The sequence below is a fragment of the Leptopilina boulardi genome, unplaced genomic scaffold, assembly GCF_019393585.1.
Source record: "Leptopilina boulardi isolate dan_hultmark-lab unplaced genomic scaffold, ZJU_Lbou_2.1 LbouV2_21, whole genome shotgun sequence".
Taxonomy (NCBI): Eukaryota; Metazoa; Arthropoda; class Insecta; order Hymenoptera; family Figitidae; genus Leptopilina; species Leptopilina boulardi.
The window spans coordinates 302524-316513 of record NW_026137763.1 but is presented as its reverse complement, the minus strand read 5'-3'; the positions used below and the strand labels follow the sequence as shown (position 1 = coordinate 316513).

General features: G+C 24.1%; 1 protein-coding gene across 1 annotated transcript; it reads right to left on the bottom strand.

Annotated features, from left to right (window-relative positions):
* Positions 1 to 367: 367 nt before the first annotated feature.
* LOC127278641 (uncharacterized) lies at positions 368 to 13393 on the bottom strand. Its single transcript, XM_051300441.1, has 7 exons — positions 10337 to 13393; positions 4967 to 5011; positions 2698 to 2759; positions 2268 to 2430; positions 1806 to 2004; positions 864 to 1055; positions 368 to 687 (listed from the first exon to the last, which is right to left on the bottom strand). The coding sequence occupies exons 1-7, from the start codon at positions 13391 to 13393 to the stop codon at positions 542 to 544; spliced, it is 3864 nt and encodes a 1287-aa protein (XP_051156398.1). The 3' UTR covers positions 368 to 541.
* Between the last annotated feature and the right edge of the window lie 597 nt (positions 13394 to 13990).

Here is a 13990-nt window from a genome sequence, read left to right as displayed (position 1 = left end):
TTAAAAATTTTAATAATAATTCGAAATGACAAAAATTAATAAGTCAATTTTGTGCAAAAGACATTCAAAATTCACCTTGAAATAAAAACTAAATTAATGGAATTCAGATTTCGGAATTCTCTGAAATAATTAGATTATATAGTTAGATTATATAGTTAGATATAATTGAACATTAATCGAAAATTTTTGGTAAGATGCGTAATACAATTTAAGATATAATTATTTAAATGGAAAAAAATGTATTATTTTTACAAATCTTCGATGTTAATTTACCAATTAGATGTACCAATATTAATAACAAAATTAATCATAATTTTTTTAAACAAAACAGGAAATTATTGGCAGACAAAAATTATTAATTAATAAACAAATTAATTAATAATAAAGAAATAGTAAACCGAAATAAAAATCTTAAAAGAAAAATTTTTTAGTAAATAAATTTAGTCATTTTTTACCTACTTATTTTTACATCTTAATGGTCACTTAATATAAAATGTATTATGCATCAATTTTCTGGAACTAAGAACTTCATAAACTTTTTTTAATCAACATCTTCTCTCCGCAATTGGCCATCATTTATGCGCTTCAACTCTCTATATCCCAGCAAAACATCCGCTAAAGGGAGTGGAATTACTTCTCTGGATTTAATATTACTTTCGTCATCGACTTGTAAAAAAATTCTAGGCCCTGAAAACAAATAATTTTTATATTTATAATTCTCAAAAAATTTATTACAATCATTTATTAATAGAAATATTGATAAAATCCCAATTAATATTTTGATGATAAAAATATGATAAAATTTATTTATTTATAATGTTTACGATATTCATTCTTTTCTTTATTTAATTAAATATAATTACCTTGTGTATGGATTCTTCCAGTTACAGCTACAGCAGAGCCTTTTTGAAAATTTAAATTGTTTTTGAAATCGTTTATTCTAACTTCGATTTTAAACTCTCCGTCAGTAAGAGAGCCACAACCGTAGGTCCCTAAGTTTTTATTTACACCAACTGACTGATAAACAAACTTAGTTTTGATGTAGGAATTGATTTCTGCAAAGATAAAATAAAACACAATAATTTCCTTACAATTATAATAAAAGAAAAAAAGTAATTTGAAAAAAGTGTTCATAATTTTAATGTAAATTTAAAAAATAAAATGAAGCAAGTTGCATATTCTTCATATTATTGCTTTCTCCTGAAAGCATTGTTTTGCCTACAATTTTCAAACTTCATTTTTTTACATTAATTTACGTTTCCTGACTTCAGGAAGTCAAAAATCATTTTTAAAAAATCTCACTCTCTATGTGTCTTTCTTTGCAAACATTAATGTTCTCAATTAGTTTTGTAACGCGTTTTGAGACGCATCTTTTGTTTTCTTTTTTTGAACTTATTTCGTTAATATTAGACAAAGTTGTTAACATTTAAAAAATTTAAATTTTCAATATTTTTTTGGTTTTCTGGTAATTAATTCTGATTGAATTGTTTTTATTTTTCTTTAAGATTATAATTTACAATTTCTACATTTTTTATGAAAGTTGTAAAAAAATTTATATTTCAATGTTTTCGATTTTTAAAAAAATATTTGCGGTTAACAAGGACAAAGAATGTATAATAAAAAGTCAAAAATGCAAGTGAAAAAACTCTACAAAATCGAAAAAAAACATTTACATTGATTTAGTTCCGCATACAAATAAAAAGTCAAAAATGCAAGTGAAAATACTCAACAAAATCGAAAAAAAACATTTACATTGATTTAGTTCCGCATACAAATAATAATAATAATGTATTTCATGTACTTACGAATTAACTCATTTTCGTGATGAATAGCATCACATAACTCGACTTCTTCAATTTCAATTTCTTCGACTACATCTGGTACATAATCGCCTACTACATTAACTTCAGTAGTTGCAAATAATTGCAACTCAAAGTTAACATTACCCTTGTTAAATTCAGGTCTCGTTGGTACCCGAGCTAGAGCTCCATCAATGTGCAGAATCTAAAAAAATATTTATTATTAAGAGACCATTCACAAATGATGTCACGCAACTTTTCAATTTTTTTTACCCCTACCCCCCTGTCAAGCTATTTTACTATATTTTCTTATAGAAAAAATACATTGTGTCACGTTTAGCAAAGCCCCCCCTCCCCCTCAATACATGACATCATTTGTGAACGCTCCCTAATATTATTATTATTTATTATTATTTATTATTATTTATTATTATTATTATTATTATTTTTATTATTATTATTATTCACCTTATTAACATGAATCTTCTCTTTCAGAGCGTCGATGTCTCGCTCACCCCAAATGACACATTGTATAGTTTTGCCACCACCATTATTCAGAAAAAATTTGAATAATTCCGATTTTCCAGTAGTTTTGATGGGATGTACAAATTCCACATAGGATACCAATTCTCTACAAAAATATTTTTTTCATAATTATTTTGTCAAAAACATTTTATGATTTTAAGACAATTCAAATAAGTTAACAATTAAAAAAATTAATTATTGCATAATTGAAATCGCAATTTTTTAAGCTTTTAATTAGAATTAAAATTATTATTTTATTTAAATCATTATGAAATTTATGTATTCTACAATTATTTATTTTTTGTATTTATTACAATTTATATTAACTTTAGAAAATATTTGTATTATTAATTATAATTATTATTAAACTTACACTGTCCTGTCCCAAAATCTAATTTCATCAAGAGCTTCACAAGATGTGTACTCCATTTTGTCCTGAAACATACATATATACAAAGATAGATATGTACATTATAATAAATGTAATATTTCTAAAAATTATTTATACTAAGTATTTATACTGCATGCAAGCTTCGCACTCATCTACTAAAACTTACTATTTACTACTTTTTTACGATTTGCTACTATTTGGATACTTTTTTCAGATTTGTGATTCGTTACAAAAATTCAATTATTTTTAAAATATTGAAAATTCTTCGCTGGATTTTAATTATTATTTTCTAAAATATTAACAAAATTCATTGAAAGAATTCAATTGTTTTCATAAATAATAAAATTCTTCGCTGGATTCAGATTATCGTCTAAAATATTAACAAAGTTCGTTGTAAAAATTCAATTAATTTCATAAATAATACAATTTATCCCAGGAATTCAATTATTTTCAAAAATATTAATAAAATTTGTTTCAAGAATTCAAGTACTTTTTAAAATATTAATAATTAATAAAATTAGTTGCAAAAATTCAATTGTTTTCAAAAATTATAAAATTCTTTGCTCGATTTCAATTATTTTTAATACAATTTCTAATAAACTTCTCGAAAAATGCAATTACTGTTAAAAAGTGTATCAAATTTGAAATTGTCCGTCTTTGAAAATTGTAATTGTTGTAAAACTAATTTAAATATTTGTTATAAATAATATTTATTATTTTCCAAGAAAGTTACTAAAATTTTGCATAATTTTATTTAAAAATTCAATACAAATAAGTGAATTTTGAAAGAATAACAGTTGTTACTTTTAGAAGTAGTTAAATAAAACTGTTTTATAAATTTATTTAATAAAAATTATTCAAGTTTTGAATAATTTAATTTAGAAATGGTGAAAGAAATTAATGTTTTGAATACTTGCATTTAAGTTTTCACTAAAGATTGTTAAATCCCCGTAAATAATTTAAAAAGATCAAATTAAATTACCAGTTAATTAAAAAATTTTGTTATATTTAATTGAATTTTTAATTTTTTCTAATTTTTGAAATTTTAGTTTTTACTTTTAAAAATTAGTTTTAATTAAATTAATTTTATAATCATATTTTTGAAGTAGGATTTTTAAGTATCTAAAAATTTGGAAAATAATTGATTTTGAGAAACATTTAGAATTGAAGTTATTATCAGGATAAGAAAAAATGTTAATATTCTTTTTGGGAATGAGAAAAAAGTCATGGAAATAACGAATCAAAATTTTATGAATCGACTAAAACTCTTTTTTTAGTCAATTCAATTTTGCGAAAGCTACTTTTTGCTACTTTTTTAAAATCAAGTATTGAGTGCGAAGCCTGTGCATGAGTAAAATTAACTTGTATTAGAAATATTAACAAAAAAAGAACAAAATTATAAAAGACTAAAAAACAAACTAAATTTTTATTACTGTTAATCAATTGTAAATAAAAATTTATTGCCCTTCTACAAAACTTTAAACTCAAAAGAATATAGACAAACTTCTTCAAATGTGACTATGATAAACAGATATATATTTACATACATAATCATCAAAACATGAGAAAAAAAATATCAAAGTCTTAGAAATCACTATCTCTATTGTACATAAATGTATCTACAACACAGACTTTTTATTGTAGTAAAATATTAATCATGATTATTTCCTAAACATTATAAACACTTATTACTATGATTATTTATCTTTCAAACTTTCTGTATTAGACAACTAAGAACACAAAAACAATATTTTATATATAATTAAAAGAAAATATTGCAATATTCAACTATTTTTAAATTTTAAATAAAAACCTTTTAAATAAAAAAACCTAATCAAAAATAATTAATTAGAATATTTCAAAAATAATTATCCTGATCTAACATTGTATAAAATTACATTTGAGAATGTTATCTTTATTTTATTTTCTAAAATTAATCAATCTCTAGATTTTTATAAATTAAAGTAAAAAAAATAATAAATTAATAATAGATCAAATACAATTAACATTAGTTTTCTCTTATTTTATTGTAAAATTTTAGTAACAAAAATTAATTAATTTACTTTGAAACAGTTTAAATATGTATATATCATTCCCACTAAGAAAGAAAACAATGGATTTTAAAAAAATTATTAAAACTTTCTGAATTAGACAATTAAGATCATAAAAATAAAAATTAATTACAAAATTTAAAGTAATTGTTAACCACATATAATTGTAAAGAAAAGAAAGTTTTTCTTTCACTACTAACTTGTAATTTAATGAAGATGTAAGAAGCTTGAAGGTTCACAAGACACTGACAAATATTAGAGGACATATATGAGGATTAATATATAGAAATGAAAAAATTATCTAATTCAAGGAATCTAACGTTCTCATTGTATATAAAGTTCACACGTAACCTGAGAAATTTTTTCACAATAACCTCACTAAACTATTTATTATTATTATTTCCCATTAATTGTCAAGCGAAAATATTTTGTAAATTTTTTATTAGAATTAATTTAAAAATATACAAATTATTTGGATTTTTTTATTTACTTTAATAAAATTTTTTTTATTATATATGTTATATATATATATTTTAAACAAAGATATTGTAATATACAACTCTTTTTTTACAAAAAAAACCTAATGGAAAATAATAATTTAGAATATTAAAAAAAATTTCTTCAACTAACAATGTAAAAAATTATATTTCAAAAAATTAACTTTTATATATCATTAGAAATTAATGAATCTCTTAAATAAATAAATTAAAAATCAGAAAACAAAATTAAAATAAAATAAATTTAGTCTTATATTTTGGTTAATATTTAGAAAAAGTAATTAAAAATTATACTTCAATACACTTTAAATAAGTATATACCTTTCTCAGTGAGAAAGAAATCAATAAATTAAAAAAGAATTATTAAAACTTTCAGAATTAGACAATTAAGAACACACAAATACAAATTAATTACAAAATTTAAATTAATTGTTAACGACTTATAATTGTAAATTAAAAAAGGTTTCTCTTTCATTACTAACTTGAAATGTTATGAAGACGTGAATAGCTTGAAGGTTCACAAGACACTGACAAATAATAGAGGAAATATATGAGGATTAATGTCCAGAAATGAAAAAATTATCAAATTCAAGGAATCAAACCCTCTCATTGTACTATAATGTATATATGTAACCCGAGAAATTTTTTCATGACAATTTTGCTAAACAGTTTATTATTATTTCTAATAAATTGTAATGCGAAAATATTTTGTAAATTTTTTATTTTTTATTACAATTAATTTAAAAATATACAAATTATTTGAATTTTTTTACTAACTTTTGGAAAATTTGACTTTTATTATATATTATATTTATATACATTTAGAACATATATTTCGCAATATTCAACTCTTTTTAAAATAAAAAATATAATAAAAAAATAAATTATAATATTTCAAACAAAATTCCTGAACTGAAATTGTATAAAACTACGTTTCAAAATGTTATCTTTATTTTATTATCAAAAATTAATAAATTTCTGCATTTTTTTATGAATTACAGTAAAATAAACAATACAATAATAATTGAACAAATTTAATTAACATAAGTTTTCTCTTATTTTATGGTAAAATTTTAGAAATAAAAATTAATAAATTTACTTTGAAACAGTTTAAATATGTATATATCATTTCCACTGAGAAAGAAAACAATGGATTTCAAAAAAATTATTAAAACTTTCTGAATTAGACAATTAAGATCATAAAAATAAAAATTAATTACAAAATTTAAAGTAATTGTTAACCACATATAATTGTAAAGAAAAGAAAGTTTTTCTTTCACTACTAACTTGTAATTTAATGAAGATACAGAAATGAAAAAATTATCTAATTCAAGGAATCGAACCCTCTCATTGTACTATAATATTCACATGTAACCTGAGAAATGTTTTCATGATAACTTTCCTAAACAGTTTATTATTATTTCTAATAAATTATAAAATATTTTGCAATTTTTTATTAGAATTAATTTAAAAATATACAAATTATTTGAATTTTTTTTATTAACTTTTATAAAATTTGATTACATTTAGGATATGTTTACAAGGTTGCTACGTTTCCAAATTTTTAGAAGTCCCTGACTTTTCCAGGTTTTCCAGACCATTTTTCTTAAAATACTCTAACCAAATATAGAATTGATTTCTAATAAAGATTTCATTCATATGTTCATTAAATAATTCATTGAAATTTACAATAAAGTATTTACAAACATCTAAAATTACTTTAAAAAAATTCTGCCTTTTGATGTCAAAAATATACTTTTAATCATAAAAAACATAATTTTTCTTTTTAAATTTTATTTTCACCTTGAAAACTTTGATTATTCAAGTTTTAAATATTTAATTTCTTTTAAAATTCAGAAAAAATTGCAAAAATTTTAACACAATTGTTTAAAGATGCTTGCATTTTCTAAATAATGTTATTAAAAAATGACCAAAGTTAATGAAATACTTATTTAAAAAAAATTTTAAAATTATAAAATAAATTGCAAAAAATAATTGTGTCTGATAATTATTAAAATAAAATTATTTAACAAAATTAAAGTGTCTTTAAACAATCAAGTTAAACAAATAATTTGAATTGACTTTTACAAAGAGATCTAATTAGAGTTTTTATTTAAAAGTAAAATTTAAGAAGATTTAAATTAAATTTTTTTAATAGAAGTTTTGAAAAAATGTATTTGAAATTCTGAAAAATAAAGTTTTTAAAATAGTACAAGTTAATTTTTTAAACATAATTTGAATGTTTATGAACAAGTAATTGAAAAATAAAATAATTGAATTTTCCTAAATTCTACTAAAATTTATTGAATTTTTAAAGAATTTTATTTAAAATTTTACAAAATTATCAAGGGGAGTTTCATACAGTCACTAATTCTATTTTGAACTATTTTAATTCTTTTTTAGAATAATCAGGGAAAAATTCAAAACTTTATTTAGAAATCAGTGTTAATTCAGGGAATTATATCTAAAATACTGGAAAAATAACAAACATCTAAAATTACTAAAAAGATATTCTGCTTTTTGGTATCAAAAATATATTTTTAAACATAAAAAACTTAATTTCCCCTTTTGAATTTTATTTTCACTTTCAAAACTTCGAGTTTTAAATATTTAATTTCATTTAAAATTCAGAAAAAATTGCAAAAATTTTAACGCAATTGTTTATAGATGCTTGAATTTGGGTAAAATTTTCTCAAAAAAATCAATGTTGGTCATGGGTTTTACCGGGCATTGAAGTTTTGAGTATAATTTTTTTCAAAAATGCATAGCTCTGAGACGTTTTAATCGATTTTGTTCATATTTATGTGACTAATAATTGTTTTATTGATAATTTTAATGCAATAGAAAACAAAAAAAAATTCGGAAATTGCCCCAAAAAAAGTAAAAAAAAATTTTGATTCCACTTTTTCGGGCATAAGCACCCCTTCGATTTTTTTCTATTCATAATATTTAAATTCCTTATCTTCTCCTGAATTTTTTCAAAAAAAAATTGCTGAAGACTTTAAAACTAACTAAAGTATTCAACTTTTTGTCCTGCAGCGCACGTATTTTGTATTTACACGAACGCGTCGAGCCTGAGGTCCATGTGCCGGACAATCCTATTTTATTTTTGATTTCTTAATCCTTACTATTATTTTGATTATGAAGTTATTTATACACATACTTATTTTATACAAAAGAAAAAATATGAAATAAATAATTACTATTGTTATAAACATTTTATAAACAAAGTTAACCACCCTGTAATTATCATTGTGGAAGATAAACTTTTACAAGGGTTAATTTTTCTAAAAAAAATTTAATTTAAGTCATGGGTCTTTCAATTTTTTAAACTTGGAATAAATATAGTTTTTATGAGAGAAAAATTAGGAAAAAAAATTTTTTAAATTGGAGATTTTTCCGGTCATCAAACATTGAAGAACAATTTTTAAAGGAAACATTTTTATGCATTTATAGTTGGATTTTATTTATATTTTAGGATATAATAATAGATTTACTAACAATTTAAAGTGTATTATTTAAAAAAAATTAAAAATGTCCCCAAAAAAATATATGTGCCGTTCGTTCTTAAGTACGAGCCAATATTATTTACTTCTGATTTTTTTATGTTTTGTACAAAGGATGAACATAACTTAAACGAAAAACATCTAAGAAATCATTTTTCTGAATGTTGCTCAATTCAATAAACTGGAAATTTTCATCATCAAGTTCCAAAAAATGAAAACGAAATCTTCTGCAAAGTTTACCTTGCATCTAAAGATTTTAAATTATTAAAAATACTAAATTGAACATTTATCTACTTAAAAAAATTTATAATCGCAAATCTTGATTTTTAAACGTTTGTTTTTTCTATCCTTTTCAAAATGGCGGATCCAATATGGCGGACGACAAAATTAAAAATTCATTTAATCGGCATGAAACTTGTTACTCGAGGGTTTCCGGGGTCGCTGATTACGAATCTGAAGTTAATTTTTAAAAATTCAAAATTGCGAATCCAATATAGCGGACGACAACATTAAAATTATACAAAAACACCCTTCTCTTTTACCACACGGGCCCTTTTGAATTTTTAAAAACTAACTTCAGATTCGTGATCAGCGACCCCGAAAACCCCCGAGTAACAAGTTTTATGCCGATTGGATGAATTTTTAATTTCGTCGTCCGCCATATTTGATCCACCATTTAAAATTTTTCAAAAACCGACTTCAGATTCGTAATCGGCAACCCCAAGAAATAATTTTTTAGCGAGTCCGATTAATTTTTAATTTTTTCATTCGCCAAATTAGATCCACCATTTTTAATTTTCAAAATTTTGCGATTCTGATATTATATTCGTAATCTGCGACCCCTAAAACCCCTAGTTAGTGATTTTCAAGCAAATATGATGGATTTTTTTTCAGCCTTACCAAAAGGTAGTTAATATATTGACCACTGTGACTGAAAAGGTTACTTTAGTAAACTTGATGTCAAAGTAATTAGTTATGTTTGTCAAATTTCTTTTATATACTTTAAAATTGCAAACAAATCCATCTTATTCTTACATTTTTACATCTCTGGCGTAAGGTCCCTTTTAACTTACCAGGTCACATTTAAAACATTATTTTATTATTTTATAAATAATAAAATTTGAATTATTTAAATTAATTAATATACACACTTACCTGTCAAGATCAAATTAAAAATCCTTTATTTTTTGTTATTTGTATTGTAATCATCAATAATGTTTTCACTACACTCGCTCCGATATTTTCTAATTTCTAGTATCACTTTCTAATATCTTATTAAAGTAAATAAAATATTTCTATATGTTAAAGATTTAAAAATTTTCATTACATACATTCCATTTTACATATGTACTGAAAATTCTTTAAAGAAATAAAAAATATAGAAACATTACAAAATATTCCCTGGATAACTAAAAAAAATTGTATGTATATTTATAGCTGAAAAATAATAATATTCATATATCTTATTATTATTTCATCATTAATAAAAGATATTTTATTACAAAATTTCATTATAAACAATATTTTTAACATATATTTTTTCTGGAAATTGATTATTTTTACATACTGCTGAACCTGCAATATGATTTTTTAAATTTTCCTTCGATTTTACTCGAGAACAACCAACATAAATTTGGCCATGTCCAAAAGCTGAAATTGGCAAATAAATTCCAACTCTATCAAAAGATTGTCCTTGAGATTTATTTATAGTCATAGCATAAGCAAGTCTAATTGGAAATTGTCTTCTTATCATTTTGAAAGGAAATGTACCTTGTGAAGGAGATAAATCAATTCGTGGAATAAAAACTATTTCACCTTTAGATTTTCCAACAATAATTTCTGCAGAAATAACATTTCTTAATAAAGATTTGACAACTAATCGGGTACCATTACATAATCCTTTAACCAAATTCATATTCCTTAAAAGCATAATTATACATCCCTCCTTTAATGATAATCTATGAGGTGGTAAACCATCTGGTGTTAAACTATTTAAAACTTCCACTGGAACAATGTTATTGATGTCTTTCTGATCCTCGTCTACATGTGAATCTATACTGTAATAAACAACTTCATTTCCTTCTGAATTTGACAAAATACGATCATTCATATCTAATACCTCAGAATTTGTTAATGAAAGAATGCAAGAAGAATAAGCAGATACATCATTTCGACTTATTGATGAACCATATATTTCTTCAATTAAATTTCCATTCGAAATCAAATCTTGTGGAATTTCTAAAACGTTATTTTTCTTTTCAAATGTACTTTGATGTTTACCATCGCCGACATTTAATAACCAGTTTGAAAAGTTTATCTGATTATTATTTAATCTAACATTAACGTGTAACGACCTAGTTTGAAAAAGATGCCACAATTTACTATTTTTCACACATACTTCAACAATATGAGTCCGACTACCGTGTGGAACAATTGGCAAAATTTGCCTAAAATCTCCTGAAAGCAAAATAACTTTACCTCCAAACGGTTTCTTACATTTCGTAATATCCCTCAACATAACTTCCATTGCTTGTAAAGCATATTTAGGTGCCATTGTAATTTCGTCCCAAATAATGATTTTAGCACTTCTTAAAAGTTCACTGTGTTTTGACATCCCACTTATATTACATGTTGAATCTTCATTAATTGGTATAGGAAATTTAAACATAGAATGTGCCGTTCGTCCACCTTTTAAAAGATTCGCAGCTATACCAGTCCATGCTACTGATAAAACCACCAATCCTTCACTCTCTACAGTTGTAATTATTGTATTATGTAAATAACTTTTACCACTTCCTCCAGGTCCATCGAGATAAATATATCTATTACTACAATTATCATTATGTACTGCCATCATAATATCATTGAAAACATTACGTTGGTCATCATTCAAACTTTTAATAAGACAATCAGACTTTATTTTAAGTAATTGTAATTCTAAAGCACTATTTTCCTTACTTACTGAATTATAATCATCAAAAACTTTCTGATTAATATGTGGCAAACCAAATTGATGGAGCGAAAATCCATGAAAACTAAATACTTCATTAATTAGAATTAATGATTTTTGAATCGATACTTCCACAGGTAAATCATTCTCAAAAATCATATCTTCTTTGTATTTATTCCATAAATCAATAGCATTAACAGGCGATCCAAATACACATATGTATGCTAATAAACGACAAAGTTCTTTAGGAAACTTCATACTCACAGCTTCAGTCAAACAATTGTTCCATTCGTTATCGTCTACCATTAAATTTCTCGCACGTGCAGCTTCTGTAAAAGTGTTGTATGTAATACCTTCATAAGTTTTTATATCTTCAAATGACTTAGCACCACGTACATAAAGTAGTAAAAGTCTTAGAAAATACCTTTCAATATCTTTTGGACTAACAAAATACATTCGACAAATTAAGATTTTAGTTATTCGTTGTCTTACTTTCCAAGTTTTTGAAGATTCAACAAAAACATAGTTATGAGGTATTTCTGTATATAAATATTTGCGCGCCTCGGAATCTTCTGCATTCAATTTAAACCATGCCGTCAATGTCGTGTTTTTGAATTTGTTAACGGCTTCTTCCTCTAATCCTTCTTGAAAACATATTGATTGTTGATTAGGTAAATGTACAGCTAATCTGTATGTTGCATGTGATTGTTCATGCATAGGAAATTCGTATAATCTATGCATTGCTTCTGGTGGACATACATATCGTGTATTTAAATAATATTGAATTTCATCATATTGCATTTCTTGATTATCATCCTTGTAAACAATAAATGCACAGTCATGGCCCTTATAGCAATATTTAAATAAATATTTAATGCCACCTGTACTACTACATACCATAACAGTTATGTGACATTCAAATTTTTTACTTAAATATGGATTGTAAGGTACAATCATTGAATTATCTGCAATACACTTAATTGATCCATCTTTATTATAAAAGATAATTTGCTTACCATCTTTTCTTCTTCTATATTCTGGATAATTCTTAGAGTGATAAGATGTTTCTGAACAAAATGGCTTCGGATAATATTTCGTACAAATTTTTTTTTCAGAGTCCATGCAAGGTGAATTTATATTTTGATTACCACAAGGCCCATGGACTTGAAACTGCTTTACAATATTAAATAGCTCAGGATTCTTTATTTCATCTGGTATTTCTGCACATATTATTTTATCTACAGTTTCAGTATCACGGATCTTTTCACTTAAAAATGTAATGAAATGCACATGAGGCAATCCACGCTTTTGAAACTCTATTACATAAACAAATGCAATAACTGGACCAAAAATTTCTTCATCTTTTATTTCTTTCATTAATTCTTGTACTTTTCTCCTAAAAACTCTTGCTACAATGTCAGGACGATCAGACGCAGATTCACAATCTAACAAATTTTCTCTAATCTCGCACCATTTTGGATTCATTTTGGAAGTCATGGTAATAAATAAATCTGGTCTTCCAAATTCTTGAACTAATCGCATAGCATCCATGAAAGATTGTTGATAGGAACGTGGCCCTCCAGTAAATGTTGAAGGCAAAATAACAATTTTTCCTGGTCGAACATTCTCTTCTTTAACTTTATTATTAACATAATCCATTAATCCACAATACATTTCTGCTCAAAGTTTTTTCTGTTCTAAACGAATGTATTTTAAACGCTCACCTTCTACTTTTGACCAGATGTCAACTATATATTGTTGAGTTAATTTTCCTAATGCTAAACATGGATTAAAAGTGCCTCTATATGAAAGTCGATACATATAAAACTGTAAAGGAGTAACATTACGGTTACCTTTAATATGTTTGATGTTAACAGTCCATCCAGGATCACCTGAAGGAAACATTAAAGGATACGTCATAGGATCAACATTTGCACTAAGACTGGAAATTGGAATACTTTCAGAATTCTTTGGATATATACATATATCTCGTTCCATGGGTGGTTCACCATCTTCGCTTACAAATATAACTGCTACTTCATCAGATGACGGAAGATTAAATTTCTTTTAATTCAATGATCTATCGCGTTTAATCCACATTTCAATTTTTCTAGGAGGCTTATTTAATAATTTGGCTCTTGCTTCCTCTTCAATTTCTACTTCTCGCATAATTTTAAATGCTTTAGCATATGGATTAATCTCTCGAAGTAATAGGTCTAATTCCACCAATAATACTCTTAGAATTTTTTCATTACATTTGTTTTTCAATCG